The 18,783-nt window shown below is 54.7% G+C and overlaps 1 protein-coding gene across 1 annotated transcript; it reads right to left on the bottom strand.

Annotated features, from left to right (window-relative positions):
* Positions 1–495: 495 nt before the first annotated feature.
* Wdr86 (WD repeat domain 86) lies at positions 496–18,296 on the bottom strand. Its single transcript, XM_006994665.4, has 6 exons — positions 17,788–18,296; positions 9,539–9,680; positions 6,398–6,818; positions 3,973–4,108; positions 1,688–1,791; positions 496–1,599 (listed from the first exon to the last, which is right to left on the bottom strand). The coding sequence occupies exons 1-6, from the start codon at positions 17,948–17,950 to the stop codon at positions 1,423–1,425; spliced, it is 1,143 nt and encodes a 380-aa protein (XP_006994727.2). The 5' UTR covers positions 17,951–18,296; the 3' UTR covers positions 496–1,422.
* Between the last annotated feature and the right edge of the window lie 487 nt (positions 18,297–18,783).

Genomic DNA, 18,783 nt, shown 5'->3' on the forward strand with positions numbered 1-18,783 from the left:
TGTCCTGGTGTGGCCAGGGTACCTCTGGCTCAGCATTCAACAGTAACACACAGAAGCAGCCCATAGGTGCTGGGAAAGGAGTGGGGGGCATCCTCATGCCCTCAGCATCAAGCCAAGGTCGCTATGGTATTGAAATAAAAACCCCAGTGGGTTGTGCTGGGTCAATTGAAAATACTCTGGTGTTTCCCCAAGAACACCGTGCAAAATAGTGTTTTTTTCCTCAGAAAACACAGCAACCTGTCACAGACTCCAGACTGAGGGAGGTTCCCAGCTGGCACCCATCCTTTCTGCCACTTGTGGCAGGATTCTCTATAGCACAGATAACAGTTTAAATAAGGGGTGGGGGAGACGCTGGTTGTAGTGGCACACGCCTTTTATCCTAGCACCAGGAAGGCAGAGGCAGGCTGGTCTCTGAGTTCAAGGACAACCTGGTCTACAAAGGGAGTTCCAGGACAGCAAGGGCTACGGAGAGAATCCCTATCTCAATAAATAAACAGAGAATAGAAAAAGGGTTTATTTTTACTTTTAAATTGTATATGCATTTGTTGCGTATAGCTGTGTGCAGTGTGGGTGCAGGTGCCCGTGGAGGCCAGGCGAGGGCATCTTACCACCTGAACTAGAGTGACAGGTGTTGTGACAGCCCAGCCTGGGTGCTGGGAACCAAACTCTGCAAGAATAGTGCAAGCTCTTAACCACTGGGCCATCTCCCCGCCCCCAGCAGCTCCTGCTGTGTCCAGTGACTCCACCACATCTGGCATAGTATGGCATTTCTGCACAAGACCAGATGGTCCTACCCAGCTGTTCAATGCCAGACCTTGACAGAAAACCCCTGGATTAATGTCCAAAAATGGATGGGTACTCCAAGGCAGGGGCTCCTGCCAAGCAGGCTGGTTGAAGAGGTCCCTTGCTCCCTGGCCTCTCCCAAGGCCACTGCTGTATAAATGGCCTTGGTTCACAAGCCCTCTTCTAAACCAAGGGGAGCTGACCCAGGGGGCACAGCTGTGGCAGGCCAACTGGCCTCCAAAAGGAAACCAAACCAAGAACGACACCCAGAGCACTCTGAGTGACGTGTATTGGAGTTCTTGGGGGGGGGGGGAGGGGGGCGGTTGTGGCACATGACTGGCCAATCTGACCTGGCTTTTCTAAGTTCATTTCCTCAGCAGGGAGGGCCTGGCAGCATGGGCTTCAACTCAGAGCTGGAGGCAGGCCGGCTCAAGTCCCTGCTGTGGCCACCAGTGTCCAGTGGGAAGGCCTTGGCTCAGGGCACGGGGAAAGGCGCCTTCTTCCACAGTAGGAGAGGTCAGTCACGAGGGCAGGTGCGTGCTCTGCCGCAGGCCACTGCAGTCGCACAGTGCTTGGGGAAGCCAAGAACACTGACAGACGAGCCAGGCCACGGGTTTCCACCATCTCCTCTCCAGGGACTCAGGCTGGCTGCAAGGGCACCGGGGCCGCACAGGCCACCTTGTTGCTGAAGAGGCGGGACAGGCTGCGTTTGGTTGCTGGCCTTTGTGGCAAAGGCGGCACTGACTGGAGGCCACGCACGTCCCAGAGGCGCAGAGCACCGTCATGAGATGCTGTGTAGAGCACCTGACCATGTACCTGTGGGCAGGCAGGACGGCTGTCAGCCAGGAGCCGGGGGGCCCTTGCTTCCCTGGGGCAGTCGAGAGCTGGGAAGGGAGACTCCTACCTGGAGGCAGTTGATGACAAAGCTGTGGCCTCGGAACACCCTCTGCAGCACTCCTGACCGGGCATCAAAGGCGCGGGCGCGGGCGTCCCCACTGCCCGTGAACACTGCGGACACAGCAGTACACTGGGCCCTTCCTGGCTGCCACCTTGCCACCTCCCCAGGAATGGGACACGGTGAGAGGGTGGTCTGACCTCTGCCTGCCCCACAGAGACATCCTAAGGGTCAGGTGGGAAACATCTGGAAGCCTTCTGAAGGGCAGCTCGGGCTCTCCGTCCTGTGGAGTCAGGGAGGACCCGGAGGGCCCCAGGACACCCCTGCTGTATGGACATCTTTGCATAGTCTGGCTGCCATGCCTTCCTTGACTTCCGGTCAGCCTGTGCTGTCCTGAGTGGCCCTGTGTCTCAAGAACCTCTCAGGGCCAGGTGCCCATCTTATACCCTATTGAGTTAAGCAGACTTCTCTGCCTGTGTTTCTAGGACACTCGCCACATCCTGCAGGCTCTGCCCTGCCCACTCATCACCTGTACCCAGGGCCAGCCAGAGCCCACCCACCCTCCTCAGAAAGGGATGTGGCCTTGAAGCAGACCCCAGACCCCAGGCCCCATCTGATTCCTGGGTCTTCCTCTGTCATAACCTGGCTTGGTGGTTCTCTGGCATCAAGGCACCAGAGTCCCTGGAGTACTTGCTGGGGCAGATGGCCGAGTGCCACCCCACAGTTTCTGGTGCACTGAGGGGGCTGCCACTCCTTTTTAATCAGTACTGGTGAGGCTGGCGATGAGGGGCCACCTGAAGTAGCCAACTATGGGGGTTCACTTACCCTCCTACACTGATTTCCCCAGAAGCCACCCCCTGGACAGGAGGCCTGCAGTTCACATGGCAGACAGTGCCGGAAGCATGGAGGTGATAGGGAGGAAACCACAGAGGCCTGTTAAGTGAGCAGAGCGGCTGGGGGGGGGGGCGGGGACACTAGGTCCAGCGAGGAGGGAAGGATGCTGGGCCTCACACCCTCCAATACCCCTGGTGAGAGAGAGGTCCCGGGGATCAGTCCCCAGCAGCCCCGCTTGCTTAGTGTGAACTGTCAACTTGTTCCAGCCTAGAATCACCAGGGAAGAGAGTCTCCTCTCACTGCAGAATTATCTAGGTCAGGGTAGCCTGAGGCACGACGTGATGGTTAATTGAGGCTGGAAGACCCTGAATGTGGGAGCCCCAGGTCATGGGTCGGGCCCTGAACTGCCTCAGTGCGGAAAGTGAGCGGAGAACGCAGCTGGCAGCATCGTGGGTTCGCTCACTCCTCTCTGCTCTGGGCGACCCACGTGGTGTAACCCGCTGACTTAGGCCCCTGCTGCTGTGACCTCCCTGCAACCTGGAACTGTAAGACAACCCTTTCCTCTGAGTGTTTGTGATAGCCTCACATGGATCCCCACAGCCACCTTATATTTGCTTCTCTGGGCCTGCCCAAAGCCAGCCCCTCTAGGCTGCTCCCTGGTCTTCGGTATCTATTTCTTACCCTTCCCGGCCTTTGTCTGCACACACTTCCCCTTTTCTTAAAGCTTGAGGGTGCACAGGGCCCCGGGAGGGAGTTTCCTTGCTGCGTTTCCTCAGTTCTTTCCTTGCCTCCCCCCAGACTCAGTAGCAGGGTCCAGCCCCCATGGGCTGCTGGGCATCTTGAGAGTGGACAAGGTCGGGAGCAAAGCCCATTCGGTAGCCTTGTTGGCAAGGCCCAAGAACCAAGCTCGGTCATAGTGAGAGGGGCCCGTGAGGGTGACTTCAGCACAGCTGTGCCAGCTGCCACCAAGGGGAGGGGCACAGGAGGGCACCTGGCAGGGTCTGGGGGCTAACCGTTCTGTGCTCAGTTAAGAGAGCGGCGTCTGACCAGGGCCAGAGCTGTGCCCACACTAAGGCGTGGACACGAGAGGAAGGAAAAGTAACTTCTCCTCGTCAGGCTAACTCCTCGGGCTTCCACTCCCAGGCCCGGCCCTATGGGAGTCTAACATCTGCTTCTGTTAGGGGCTCATGAAACCAAATAGGAAGGGAATCGCCATTGGTGGAGCCGAGGAGAGGGGATGAAGACCCAGATGTGTGACCACTTGGGACCTAGGAGACAAAAAGCTTCCTCCCTCCCTAGCAAGCCCTTCCCCTCAGCCACCAATGAAACGGCAAGTAGAACGGTAGCCTGGCTCAGGGACGCACACCATGCAGCCATGGGAGGCAGAGGAGATGACCAGGAGAGGAAGGGAGGGTGGGCAAACTGGAGTGGCGTGGGCGGTGCCAGGACAGATGACTTACAGGTGCCTGCGTGGTACTTGAGGGCACTCACGCTGTGTCTGTGGGCCGGGAACGTGCGCACCCTCTCTCCAGTGTCGGCCAGCCAGCACTTAACAGTCCGGTCCGCACTGCCCGAGTACAGGAGCCGCTCTGTGAGCTGGAGGAAAAGGGTCAACCATGGGCCTTGATGGCCGGGCAGCAGCCCTCCAATCATTATTTACAAGGTGGGAAACGTTGGCAGGTCTCAATGGGGAAAAGCACGGTGACCCCAGAACGTACTCCCCACCACCCTCTGGAGCACTATGCAGTGCTGGCTCCTCTTTCCCCTGGTGAACCTGGGCCCAGAAGGCAGTGTCCTCAGCCCTAGAAAGCCCTGCAGACCCCAAACAGAACCCTACAGATGCTAGCCAGACATAGCCCTGCAGACCTTAGATGGAGCCCTACAGATACTAGGCAGTGTCCCTCAGACCCAGACAGAGACCCCCCAGTCCCCATACAGCCCTGCAGACCCCAAGCAGAGCCACACACTCAGCCAGAGCCTCTCCACTGGCTCCTCCTCCTCCTCCTCCTCCTCCTCCTCCTCCTCCTCCTCCTCCTCCTCTTCCTCTTCCACAAGCTCGCTAATAAAGCCTTGGTCCCCTGCTGATGACATTCAGGAGAGGTAGCAGAGCCTCCAGAGTCAGAGGACACAGGGGAGGCCTGTCACTAAGTGGCAAGCTCAGTGCCCAGGCATAAACAGAAGCCCCCTGCCTGCATACGATCCTCACACACAGCAGTGACCCCACCCCACCCCCAGTACTCCTGCTAAGTGTGGACACACTGAGCCATGCTCCAGCTGAGGGTCGGGTCACTTCCACAGTCAGCCCCGGAGAGACCTAGAAGGCTGTTGTCACCACTAGTGTGTAGGGTGAGAGAACTGGTACCCAGGACTGAAGGCTGACAGTATACACAACCCCAACTGCGGCAGCCAAGGCACTGTGTTCAGACCCTCCTCCAGCTCCTAAAAACTGAGAAAAGCCCTGTCTCTAGGGGAAGAAAAAGGTTCCTGTCGCTGGAGACAGAAACTCAGTTCAGGAAATACACAGACGCAGGTCAGGCCTTAGGGGTTTTGGTTGATGTTATTTGTGTGTGTGTATGTATGTGAGTTCATGTTCCGTGTGTGTGTGTGTGTGTGTGTGTGTGTGTGTGTGTGTGTGTGTGTGTGTGTGTGCAGATAGAGAGAGCAGTGGTCAACCTCTGCTGACCCTCAGGCATCCTGAGCTCACTAATTAGGTTGGTTGGGCAGGAAGCCAAAGGGGTCCACCTGCCTCTGCCTCTCCAGGCTGGGTTACAGGCACGTGCCCCCAGCTTCTCTTTTCTTTTTCTAATTACTTATTTTATGTATATGAGTCTCCTACCTATATGTACAACTTATGTCAGAAGAGGGCATCAGATCCCACTAGAGATAGTTGTGAGCCACCATGTGGTTGCTGGGAATTGAACCCTGGTCCTCTGGAAGAGCAGCCAGTGCTCTTAACCACTGAGCCATCTCTCCAGCCCCGACACACCCAGCTTTTCTACACAGTGCTGGGATGAACTCAGCTCCTCAGCTTGTGCAGCGAATGTTTGAGCCAACTCCCTAGTCTGTTTTTTCAGACAGGATCTCACTGTGCAGCCCAAGCTGGCTTCAGGTTCCCTCCTGGCTTCCCCTGCACCAGGATTCCAGGTATTCTCAGTCACACAGGCTGTTAAAAGTCCCTTTCTCTGTTGGGTGACTTCTTCGGCCCTACTTCCCCTTTGTCTGGATATATTTTCAGGAATCTTCTTCTTCAGCCGACTTACTGTCCATTTTCCTGGCAAGATCTGCACTGCTGAGATCTGAATGTATCTCCCACAAAGCATGGGCTGGACACTTTCCCAGTGCGAGAGTGGGGGGGGGGGCGCCGGGGCCGGCCATAATGGCGCACACCTTTAATCCCAGCACACGTGAGGCAGGGAGGCAGGTGGATCTCTGTAACTTCAAGGCTAGCCTGGTCTACACAGAATTTCAGGCTAGCCAGGAGTACACAGTGAGATCCTGTCTCAAAATTAATTAATTAGTTAATTAATTAATTAATGAGTGTGAGGTTGGGGGTGCCTAACAAAAGGTGTTTAGTGAGCTGGGAGGTGATGGCACAAGCCTTTAATCCCAGCACTCAGGAGGCAGAGGCAAATGGATCTCTGAGTTCACGGCCAGCCTGGCCTACAGAGTGAGTCCCAGGACAGCCAGGACGACACAGAGAAACCCTGTCTGGAAAACAAAAAAGAAAGGCGTTTAGGCCACGAGAATTCTTCCAGCTCCACCCGTGAGAGAACTGGTGGACGGAGGCAGTGAACGGGCTGGCACTGTGAACGAAGGCTACTTGAGGCTGTGTGGTCCCCTCGTCCCTTCCTCCCACCACAGGACATGCAGTCGGGCAGGCCTCACCTCCAGACAGATGACAGAGCCCTGGTGCTCCCGGAATACCCGCAGCTGCTCCCCACTCAGGATGTCCCAAGCACGGACGGTGGCATCCGTGCTACCTGTGAAGGCCGTGTGGCTGGAGACATCCAGCACCAGGCACAGCACCGCACCTGTGTGGCCCCGAAGGGTCTGGTGGCAGCAGCCGCTGGCCACCTGCCACACCTTGGCTGTGTCGTCTGTGCTGCCGGTCACTAGGAGCCCGGCGCCCATGGCGGCCTCCAAGCAGGGGTCACTGGGCAGGTCCTTGGGGGCCGAGTAGGCTAGTGCCAGCACGCAGTTGCGGTGACCCCGGAACTCCTTGGACACTTGCCCTTTGTCCACCGTCCAGGCACGTGCCGTTCGGTCATAGGAACTACTGAAAAGCTGGTCCTCTGTAACCAGGATCCTGGGGGTAAGAGGGGGAGGGTCAGGCTCAGAACACGCACGGTGGAAGGAATCCACCCGGCCCCCACGGGCTAGCCTTGGCCCCGAAACTGACGGCCCCCACTCTCTGCCTGCTCCACACCCACTTTCCACGGTCTAGCTCGAAACACCACGTGCCCACCGTGCCCACCCCCCAGCCACCCCTTCATTCTCAGTTCTTTCCCTCTGTGACAAACCTGCAGGCCTGACCTGTACCCCAGCAGGGACCATGTCTCTGGGGCATGATTCGCATAACACTCTACCCAAGCCAGAGACATAGGAGGAAGAGGGGACACGGGGCTTTCTGTTTAAAATAGGAAAAAGCCATTCAGGGAGCTGAGGCAGAAGGATTGCCTTGAGTTCAAGGCCAACCTGGGTTACATAGTGAGTTTGAGGCAAGCCCAGGCTATAGAGCGAGAGACCCTGCCTCAGAAAGCCCTGCTCTCACACTGCTAAATGCTACAACCTCCCAGAAAAAAACCACATTTGTCTTCAGAGAACTTTGCACAGAATTCCCAAGGGCCTGTTTACAAGTCTAGACTCGGGGGCTGGAAAGATGGCTCAGAGGTCAAGAGCACTCACTGGCTGCTCTTCCAGAGGTCCTGAGTTCAATTCCCAGCAACCACATGGTGGCTCACAACCATCTGTAATGAGATCTGGTGCCCTCTTCTGGCCTGCAGTCATACATGCTGTATACATAATATTCATCTAGACTCACCAGGTATGACCCACACCTGTAATCCCAGCACTCAGAAGACAGAGGCAGGTGGATCTCTGAGTCTGAGGCTAGCCTGGTCTACATGGCGGGTTTCTGATCTGTCAAAGAACCCCCTAGACAAGAACCTATGATGTTCTGGGGGTGCAGCCCCATAGGGGGTGCTCGAGGCACTGGGGTTCTCAACAGTTAATGGTGAGATTTAGGATCACCATGGAAACAAGCCTCTCATACACCTGTGCCTTCTAGATTAGGTTAAGTGAAGTAGGAAGCTCCATCCTAAGCAGGTGACACCGTTCCCTGGACTGTGGTCCTGGACTGAATAAAAAGGAGAAAGTGAGCTGATCGTGGGTGTGACGTGACTGGCGGCTGTCTCCTGCTCCTGCGAACAAGCCCTCTCTGCCGTGATAGACTGGCTCCCTTTATTCCTTTTTGCTTTCTCTGGGGGTGAGTGATGTCCAAGCAATGAGAAAAGAAACTAACTTGGGCTAAGCGGCCCTGGGCAGATGCGGCAGAATGTACAACAGGGACGTCAGGCCACTGAAGAATGATGTGCTCGAAGCTCACACGCCCAGCCTAGCTCTAAAAACAGAAGTGAGTTCCAGCCGTGTGGTGGATTTGGAACAGCCACTGATGGAAACAGTGTATGTATGTGCGTTTGTGGATGATCTGTCTGTGCATGTGCGTTGGACACATGTCGAGCACACATGTGGACATTCCTATGTATATGTACTTGATGCATCTCAGTTATGTATGTGTTGTGTATATGTATGCTGATATGAATGATCTTGTTCATACATATGCATGTTGCGTGTATGCTGTATGTACATGTGTATCCATGTGCTGTACCTTTGTGTTGTGTTATGTATATTATCTGTGTGTGGGCATGGATGCCAAACCTCGAAGAGCATAGTTTCCGCCTTGTTTAGAGAAGCTTGTGACTGTTCCCTAATCAACAACCTGAGGACAAGCTGGTCATCTGAGGCATGGACCCTCACCCACCTAGGTTGGCTTCTGACAGATGCCTCAGTTTCTGTTTTTGTGGAGAACATTTTTTTTGTATAGACAGGAAAGGGAGGGATTTGGAATCAGGGTCTCCTCTAAGCCAGGCTGATCTAGAGCTCATTCTGTACCCAGGCTGGTCTTGAAGTCATGGAAATTGCCCTACCTCAGTTTCCCAAGTTCTGGGACAACAGAAACAAGTCACCGTGCCCGGCCAATGACAGACATCTTGCTGGGAAAGGCCAGTTTGAACTGTGAGAGCTGAGTTCTCCTAGCTCCAGCATCTCCTGCAGACACCTTCAGACTGTCGAGCCACCATCTGACGTGGGCTCTGGAGCTGCAGTCAGCTTGAGGAGCTAATCTGCCTGTCTGGAGGCCCACACAGCCCTCAGAGCCCGCCCTGGCAGCAGCACAGCCTCCCCTCCGTGTCCACAAAGAAAGGCCCTTGGGTCTTTCCCAAGTAGGGGCTCTCCTATCAGTGCGACTCCACGGGTTCCAGTGCTAGGCATCTACTTGGAACTTGGGAGCCCAGGGCGACTATTGTGTGTCATAAAAATAACATCAAGTTGATCTGGTCAGCAAACAAATTTCCACCGCTCAGGTCCAACCCAAATTCAACAAGGAAAAAAATTCAGATCCCGAAGAAGGCCAGGAGACCTTCAGTAGCCGTACGAAAGGAAGTTTAAAAAACACCACCAACTGCATCTCCCTTCTCCTCTGAGCCCCAGCTGTCACTGGTGTCATTGGTCTCCTCTGGAATTCGCTCCCATCGGTGGGTGCTGGAGCTCCCCTTCCCCACCCCCAGAGGGGCAGTCAGGGCGTGTGGCTCCCTCCCGGAGGGCAGACTATGCTAATATATGCTAACGATGCCTCTTTCCTGTGGCTCCTCTGCCCCATCATCCTGCTACCACAAGTGGTTAGCTGCCCTGCTCAGAATCAGTCCTCCATTTCTGTCTTCTTGGCTCATGCCCCGGGGCTTGGCTGACCTGTTCACGATGGACGTGTGCCCTCGGTACACCTGCAGACACTGCCCGGTCCTAACGTCCCACTTCCGGATGGTGCAGTCGGCGCTGCAGGTGAAGGCGGCTTCGTCCTCCAGCTGGCAGAAGGTCACATAGCTCTCATGACCTACCATGAGAGGGAATGTGAGCTGGCCAGGCACCAGCTCTTCTTCTCCTGTGTGTGCAAGCGGATGCATGAGAGCAGGAGCATCTGAGGCAAGTCTGGGAGACCAGCCCTCCCTCTATCCTACAGACCGGCATCTTACTTGGTAGTCCAGGCTAGGCTTGAACTCACAATCCTTCTGCCTCAGCCTCCAGGGTGCTCACTCAGATCCCAGGAGTAAATCGCCATGTCCATCCAGTGAGACTGGCCCTTTTGTGTTGTTTGTTTGTTTTCAAGACAGGTTTTTCTCTGTAAAGCAGTCCTGGCTGTTCTGGGATTCACTCTGTAGACCAGGCTGGCTTCGAACTCAGAGATCTGCTTGCCTCTGCCTCCCGAGTGCTGGGGTTAAAAGTGTGTGCCACCACTACCCAGCTCCCTTTTGTGATTTTTAAACCTCTCTCTCTCTCTCTCTCTCTCTCTCTCTCTCTCTCTCTCTCTCTCTCTCTCTCTCTCTCTCTCTCTCTCTGTGTGTGTGTGTGTGTACACGCGCCAGTGGACACATGGAAAAGGACTGTCTAGTCTGCTCTCCCACTCTGTGTGTTCTCTTGAGAGTCTCTCACTGAACCTGGAGCTGGGCGAGGACAGGCCCCAGTGATCCTCCTGTGTCCATCTTGCACAGCACTGGAGGTCACAGTAGTCTGCAAAAAAGCACCCTCAGCTTCTTACCTGGGGTCTGGAGATCTGAATTCAGACCCTCCCAGCCGAGCAGCAGGCCCCCTGACTCACTGACCAGCTCCCCTTTTATTTTGAGACTTTTTTCATGTAGCCCAGGCTGGCCTTGAACTCCTGGCTCTCCTAAATCTACCTCCCACCATTGGGATTAAAAGCATGTGCCGCCACACCCAGGTCTTTAATCTCATTTGAGAATTTCTCTTCATAGCTGGAGTCAGGCAAACAGGAATTTTAGCAATCTCTCCGGCAGGATCAAGCTTGTTAACTTTTTTTTTTTAGGTCCTGGGTTAAACTTAGCTTGGAAGAACTTGACTTCCTGGGTTCTAAGAAAGAGAATTTTAATAAAAGCTCTCAGTCTTCCGGGAGAGTGCATGCCAGGCTGCTCTGAAAACAATGCAAGAATTAAGTAAACCCGTAAGAAATGGCAGATTGTGTTTCCCCGAATACACAAGTTGATGAAAAAGCTGAGGGCAAATCTGTTTGGCAAAACATAGTCCAGATTTTTGCCAGAGTTTATAAATATTTCTTAAAGTTGTCAACAAACTTTCCCTGAGACCAGTCTGCCTCCCTCTTCCAAACGCCTCTTGGGAGCTGAGATACCCCAAGAAAGGCAGCCAAGGTGGGCCAGGCCTACCGGGTACTGGCATGGCATGACTCCAGGCCCCCCTAACGACTTTGTGTGGGAGTTACCTCCCATAGCCCCCTAATAACCCTGGATGGGCGTCACCACCCATGGCTCCTAAGGCCCGTGAGCCAAGGCTGGCTGAGGCCCAGAGCAAGCGCTCCAGCAGCGCCCAGCTGCCGACATCCCATCGACACAGTGGGTCAAGTGCAGGAGTGAACCATAAATCGAACCGTGAAAAAGCACCTGAGAGCCACGTGGAGCTATTGGGCAACGGCTCCCCGGTTTTGTGGAACCGTGGAGGGAGCCTGGCTCCTGAACCTGAGGTAGGGGCAGCTCTGTGGCACGGTAGGGAGAGGGGTGAACACACCGACTGAAACGAGACACTAAACGAAAGCAACAACAGTTTTCCCGGCTTCTGACAGCAAGCCAGGCTGACCTAGCAGCCTCTGCCCTCTGCAGCCAGGCACTGAGCCAAGGGAGGCTCCCACAGCACCCAGGACTCCGCTGAAGGCAAGGCCCTCTCCAGTCTCCTATGGCTCACCCCCCAAGCAGCAAACACACCCGCTTGGATCGCGGGTCAGAGCCTGCCAGCTGAGGGCCTGGACTCTGCTGTGCCTGTCCCTTGTCCACCCCCCAAATCCCCACCCGACCCCGGTACACTGTAACCAGTGCCACCAAAAGACTGATGGGCCAGACCCAGGGCTGGTGGGGTCACCACGGCGGGTGGGAGGAGCCGTGTCTGCCGGCTCTGGATCATCACCTCCAGGGACCTCAGCTTTCTGCTGTTGGAATTGTGCAGAATAAGCAAAAAACGCCAAGCTGAAAGTAAATATTTTTGAAGGGATGAAGAATGCAGATAAGATGTAGTTATTGCATTCAGAAGCGCAGCCCTGGGGGCTCCTGCTGAGGCAGCGGCCCTTCTCGCCTCCCGGGCACGGAGGGTGTGCCAAGATCTGCTGTTCCCTCTGCATGTAGGAAAAGTGGCCCAGGACCCAGGGCCGCAGGGGACACAGCATGAAACAAGTCCTCTTTTCTCTTTCAGTCCCCAGGGTCACACAATAAAGCGGCTGGCCACCCCAACTGCCACTGTGACTGCACCACGTAGACACATCCTTACCCCACCCTGGGAGTGCGAGCAGGTACTGTAATTTGTGCAGAAAAGTACACTTGCTGGGTGGCCCCTGGTTGTGGGAGCCCACAGAGGTTTCCTAGTTAGATCCGAGCTTGCTTTACACAGCAGGGCTGTGAAAGGGGATGGACTGACCACATGCATGGTTACCAGGTGTTTGGAAGGGTTTGCCCTTGGCTCTGCTGGGGGGGGGGGTCTTTTGCTCCACCCCCAGGCATCTCTATAATAGCTCCTCAGAAGAGACAGGAGGGGCTGTTGGGTATTGACCTAGGCCCTCCCAAGGCTATCCTGTGTTTCTGTCCTTCCTCTCGTCGTCTAAGTATCTCTTTCTATCTAAATATTTCTCACTTCTCTCTCCTCCAGAGTTCCCTGGGATAAAAGAGGGAGCGGGTCTCCCACACCTGGTCCTCCCACTTCCAGTAGGCTTCACACAGTGGGAGACTTTAGGCCAAACGTTACCTTGGGCTCTGACGTGGAGGGCTGGCTGTGGCCCTCCAGTCAAGGTCCCCCAGCCCCAGAGGAGCCTTCCCCACACACAGCTGCCTCCAGGCTGTTGTAGCCGCATCGCCCCTGGGAGAAGTCATGTCCCGGGGGTTCTTCTTTGTATTACACTCTGTCCACTTTGTGGTGTCGCTTTCCTAGATGCTTATGAATTACCCTACGTAAAGGGAGCCAGGACCCTGACTGGTACCGCCCTTCAGCAGGTGACATCTGACACTCAGATGTGCCAGAGTGGACATTGTCCAAAGCACCAGGATCACGGTCTATCTGCAGGCTGTCACTCAGAACTGAGAATCACGTCAGGGCTTCCTGGATCTCTGTGTGGGAATCAGGCCCATCAGTCCTGAGCTGCCACCATCTGCCATAGGAGACATGGCCTTCTCCTTCAGCACCAGCCCAGCCATGCCCCTCCCCACAGCCTCACCCACCACTCTGGCACCTCGCCTTCTGAACAGGCAACAGGGAACTTAGCCCTGAACCAACAGTGGCCTCCAAAGCGCTGTCACTAACATCAATGACATCTTCATGGAATTCTTCCTTGAGCAAATATTGATTTGCTTATATGTAGCAGCCCTCCCAGGACTCCTCTCTGCCTTGTAAGGGGCTGGACAGACAGCTCAACAGTTAAGAGCACTAGCTGCCCTTCTAAAGGACGTGGGTTCAATTCCCAGCACCCCCACGTGGCTGTTCATGACTATCTGTAACTTTAGTCCCATGGGCTCTGACACCCTCTTGTGGCACCATCAGGCACACATGTAGTACATAGACATACATGCAGGCAAAACATTCACACATATAAGATAAAAATCTAAAAACAAATTTTAAATACATGAGTTGTTAGCTTACAAGAAAAACAAATCAAAAAAACAAACAAAAAAAAAACAAAACAAAACAAACAAACAAAAAAAAACCTGGATACTTCATCTCCTCATTCAGCCCCTCCCTACATGCCTCTTTTCTCCCTGACCCTCGAAGCTAACAGTTAACAACACTGTGCTTGGGTCCTGTCCCAGGCCAGTGCTCTCCCCTGAAGCTTGCAAGCATGAGTGGCTCACAGAAGATGCTGAGGCCAAAGAAGGATGTGGAGCATCCACAGTGGCCTAGAAACTTCAGGTCAAGTCCCTTACTCCCCTGGGAACCAAACAGGACAGCACAGACATCTCAGGATGTTTTCTCAGGTCGGGATCCAGCATCACGAAGGACATGGATACTCCACAGAGGGCAAAGAGGGGACTGGAGACCACTACCATTCCAGCAATCCTCTTCCCAAAATAAGTGCCAGTCAATCCTTTTTCACCATTGTTCACCCACTGCACCTGAAACCATCCCTTCTAAATGTGTGTGTCCGCAGCAGGGAAGCCTGAGCATTCCAGTCCCACTGATGCTGTTCTGTGGTTCTTCTGAGACTCTTCCAGAGAGTTCCAACAGAAATGATCTGCCCAGCAATCCCCACTTTCGTCTCCATCCCAGTCCCTGGTCCAAACTTCCCCAAGCTCTGGAAAATACTCAGAAAATCCTCCAGCCCAGACAGCCTCAGCTGCTGAGAATTGATAAGAAAGCTTGAACACACAGCCCAGTCACCAATCTCAACCGCTCTGCCCAAGGAATCAGGGCTGTCCAAACAACAGGCTGGAATTCCAAGGCCTTTGCAAGCCTAAGGTTACACAAGGGTCCAAGCCCTCCACAGGAGCAGAAGAAGGATGCCTGCATTCCCAGGCAGTTCACAGGGATGAAAGCTGCCTCTAGCTGGCTGTAGGGCCTGGGCACAGCTTCCCTGCAGCAGGACCCTGAGGAGAAGCAGTAGCCACAAGCAGCGGGCTGCTATGGACCAGTCTTGCCACCTGGGACAAGTCCTCTAGTTCACTCCCCCTTGGGGGATGCTGAGGCTACACTTACCTTCAGGCAGCACCCAGAAAACACAAGACATTCTGCATTAATAATTAAGTCTGCCTTTGTCCATTTCTGGTTCATAAACTGGTGTCAGTGGGGCTTGCAGAAATGGCTCAGTGGCTAAGAGCACTGGCTGTTCTTCCAAAGGACCTGGGTTCTATTCCCAGATTCCACATGGTGGCTCACAACCATCTGTAACTCCAGTTCCATAGTATTTGATGTCCTCTTCTGGCTTCCTTGGGTACCAGGCACACAGTTGGTGCACATACATACATGCAGTTAAAATACCCATACACATAAAGTAACCCCCCCCCATACATACACATACACATACACACACACACACACACAAAGCACACAGTTCCCGAGAAACACCTAAGGTTAATATCTGGCCTCCATATACAGGTACATACACTTGCACTCATGTATGCCCAAAACAAAAGGGGTGTGTATGTGAAATCAATCCTACTAATATCTCAGGAGGAAGCTGCTGGGGGAGACCTTATTTTTCCCGGGTTGCTGGAGCACAAACAGAAAGATACCAAATAGCCACACTGACTCGTGCAAGCTCAGTCATAATCAGGAAAAAATATCTTTGTCCCTTTTATCCTGGTACAGTTTTGAAATGCCAGCCTTTAGAAACAAAGACTCAGAGTCTTAACCCTGGCGAGAACAGCCGAGGCAGGGAATCTCCAACAGTTTCCCCTTCAGTGGGGTGGCTTTCCACCAGGCCAAGCCAGGCATCCCTCACTGGGAAGCTGTGCTATATTGACGGGACACAACTGTGAGGGCCACTAACGTAGGTGTGAAGGATGCTAGGTGCCAGTCACAGCTGGGCTCACAGCTCAAGGATGGGCCCTGGAAACTTGGCAGGATTCCAGAGCTGCCCTGGGACAAGCCACTGGGCCAGAACCAGCCTGGGAAGCCTAGACTTTCTGAGGAGAAGCCTCCTTGACAAACAGGAGTCCCAAAGCGCTCCACAGGCTGGCTGTGCACTAGTCACCCAAATCCTGATGAAGTAGCAATTGGAAACACCAACCAAGCCTGGCATGGTGGAGAGCCTCTGATTTCAGGTATTTTGGAGCTGGAGGCAGGAGGATCAGGAATTCAAAGTTACAAGGTGAGTGTGCTGACTAGTTTTACGTCAACCTGACACTAGCTGAAGTCATCTGAGAGGAGGGGACCTCAATTCAGAAAATACCTGTGAAGGATTAGACTGTAGGCAAGCTTGCCGGGCATTGTCTTAGTTAGTGATTGATGGGGGAGAGGCCATAGCCCATTGTGGGCTGGCGGTCCTGGGTTCTGTAAGAAGGCGGGCTGAGCAAGCCATGGAGAGCAAGTCGGTAAGCAGCACCCCTCCATGGGCTCTGCACCAGCTCCTGCCTCCAGGCTCCTGCCCTGCTTGAGTTCCTGTCCTGACTTCCTTCAGTGACAGCAGTGCTGTAGAAATGCATAAGCCTAATAAACCCTTTCCTCCCCAGCTTGCTTTTAATTGTGTTTCATTACAGCAACAATAACCCCAACTAAGACAGTGACTTTGAAACCTGAGGGTGACAGGAAACCCTGCCTTAAACCAAAATCAAAGCCAAGTGGTGGTTGTGCACGCCTTTAATTCCAGCACTCAGACTCTGAATCTGAGGCCAGCCTGGTCCATAGAGTGAGTTCCAGGACAGCCAGGGCTACACAGAGAACCCCTGTCTTGAAAAAGAAAAGAGGGAGGAAGGAAGGAAGGAAGGAAGGAAGGAAGGAAGGAAGGAAGGAAGGAAGGAAGGAAGGAAGGAAGGAAGAGAGAGAGAGAGAAAGAGAGAGAGAGAGAGAGAGAGAGAGAGAGAGAAAGAAAGAAAGAAAGGAAGGAAGGAAGGAAGGAAGGAAGGAAGGAAGGAAGGAAGGAAGAAAGAAAGAAAGAAAGAAAGAAAGAAAGAAAGAAAGAAAGAAAGAAAGAAAGAAAGAAAGAAAGAAAGAAAGAAAGAAAGAAAGAAAGAAATCAAACAAAAAGCCAATTCCAAGGTTCTCCTCTGGGGACTCTTTGGAGTCAGGCCAAAGAACCTGCACTCCTAAAAACCTCAGACCGTCTTTTCTTTGGGAAACAATGCATATTTTACTTTTTCTTTGGGAAACAATGCATATTTTACTTGAGCGAACAGCTCTCCTCCTAAGTGGGGCCTGTCAGTGAACGCTGGCTGTGTGGGGAGGAATGCGGACCAGTTTGCAGCCAACTCCCCATCTTCACACCAGCTCCCAGGTACCTGTCAATCCAGTGTTCCTCCCTTCGGGGCCGTGAACTAGCTACTTTACACTGTTTTCACTGAAAACTGATAGTGGAGGAATGAAGCCGTTTCAAGACTAACACTATCTTCCTGGAGGGCTTGAGCCGGACCACCCAGCATTTGCTGACCGTGGTGGAGAAGCTGGAGATAAGGAGCCATACCTTGTGCAGAAAGCTTGGCATGCCTCAAGCCTGCACGCGCTACTGCAGAGGCTAGCAGCAGGTCTGGGGGACTCCACAGAGCAGCGTGGGGAGCACGCAGGACAAGGCTGCTCAGGATGCGAACAGAACTGAATCAATGGGTGAATACCCGGGACACATTATCAATTCTGCGCACGATAATTCCGTGTTTCCTTTCAAATATGCAAGATAGACCCGACCCCACTTCTCAGAAATTTGAATCAATCCTCCCCTTTCTTTTGGCCGTAACTGACATGAGGCCAAAAAGAGCTGAGGGAGGGGGCTTTGGGGGAGGAGTTCAAATCTCAAGGGTGCTCCTCAGCCCTGGACAAGTCCCTAACGTAGTGGCATCGGTTTGTGTCTGGGTTAGGGTCACAGTGTGAAGACAGCCCACAGCAGCGTGGATCCTCAACACCCTCTACTGTTACAAGGGACCCCAAGTGGAAATGTCGGCCAAGGGTCACCAGGTCAAGGAGTGCCGCAGGAAGTGTTCTTTAAGGGTATGGGCGCGACTTTTTGTTTGCTAAAAATTTTGTCATGATAAGGATTGCATGGGACTGGTCGACAAAACGATCTTGCATTAGGGTGCGCGCCCCTTAGTCACCCACACCCAAGCACCCTCGGACTCTCACGGCACCCCACCACGACGAGCTCAAGGGTTGGGTGAGCCCCCCCGCCCCCCGATGCGAAGGAGCTAGAGCTCTACTCTTCCAGAAGGGGACTGCAGGCCCCGAAGAGTGAGGTCCCGGGTGCGGGGCAGGTGAGCACGGCGAGGCTGAAAGGGTCGCGAGCACGCGCGCTCGTCTACCTTGCAGGAGCGCGCAGCACTGGCCGTCCGCGGTGCTCCAGAGGCGGGCCGTGCCGTCCTCGCTGCCCGTCAGCAGGCGCTGCCCGTCGGGGCTCAGACTCAGCCAGTTGATGCCCCCGCGGTGGTCCGCACAGACCCTCAACGCCGACCCGCTGCTCCCCATCGCCAGGCGGGGGGTAAAGAGGCGCTGTGGCCGGCTAGAGAGCGGTGCTCCAGCGTCCGCACGTGGTCCTGGCGGGGCCCAGACGGACAGCGGCCATCGCAGGGGGGACCTGGTGCCCCGCTCCTGCAAAGGCTCGCGGTGCGGCGGGGAACAACAGGGACTCTGACTCTTCACCGGTATCCCCCGCTCGCGCGGCTCCGACGCAGAGCTCCAGGTGAGACCTCCCCTCCTCTGAACCGTCTCGGGGCGCAGGGGGGCCGCCTCTGCCTCGGGGTGCGCCCACCGGGTCTGAAGCGGGCAGAAGAACCCGAGAAGCGGAGCGCGGAACAATACAGTCCAGCCTGGCTCCTCCTCATAGACCACCCCCCAACCTGTCCCCTCCCACTTCTCCGGCCGCGCGCCAACCCCCACCACAAGACGCCCTGGTCGTCCTTTGGGAACAGAACTGAGATGCTACTCTGGTCCCGGCTTGGGGACCGCTTCCACGTGTTCCACGTGAGACCCTCCTAGCAGTCTAGGCTGGGTTCTGTCTCCTGCTCTTCCAGCTGTCCCTGTCCCCAGAGCCCAGGGCGAGGAAGAAGTGGACATAAGAGTCTGGAGTCTTGGGGGACCCCCGATGATGGGAGCTGGGGAGCCCCGAGTCCGCCCTCCCTGGGAAAACACGAGCACACACCGAATTCTACCAGGGCTGGGCAGGGGAGGGCTGGATGCCGGACCTTGGGGGTGGGGGTAGGGGCAAGCCCAGATGGGGGAGGTCAGGTTTGTCCCCCCCACACCCATCACCACCCCACCCCCTACGCCCTCAGCAGGGCGCGCGCCGCGCCGCTGAGGTC

This window comes from Peromyscus maniculatus, chromosome 3, assembly GCF_049852395.1.
Source record: "Peromyscus maniculatus bairdii isolate BWxNUB_F1_BW_parent chromosome 3, HU_Pman_BW_mat_3.1, whole genome shotgun sequence".
In the NCBI taxonomy this organism is placed as follows: domain Eukaryota; kingdom Metazoa; phylum Chordata; class Mammalia; order Rodentia; family Cricetidae; genus Peromyscus; species Peromyscus maniculatus.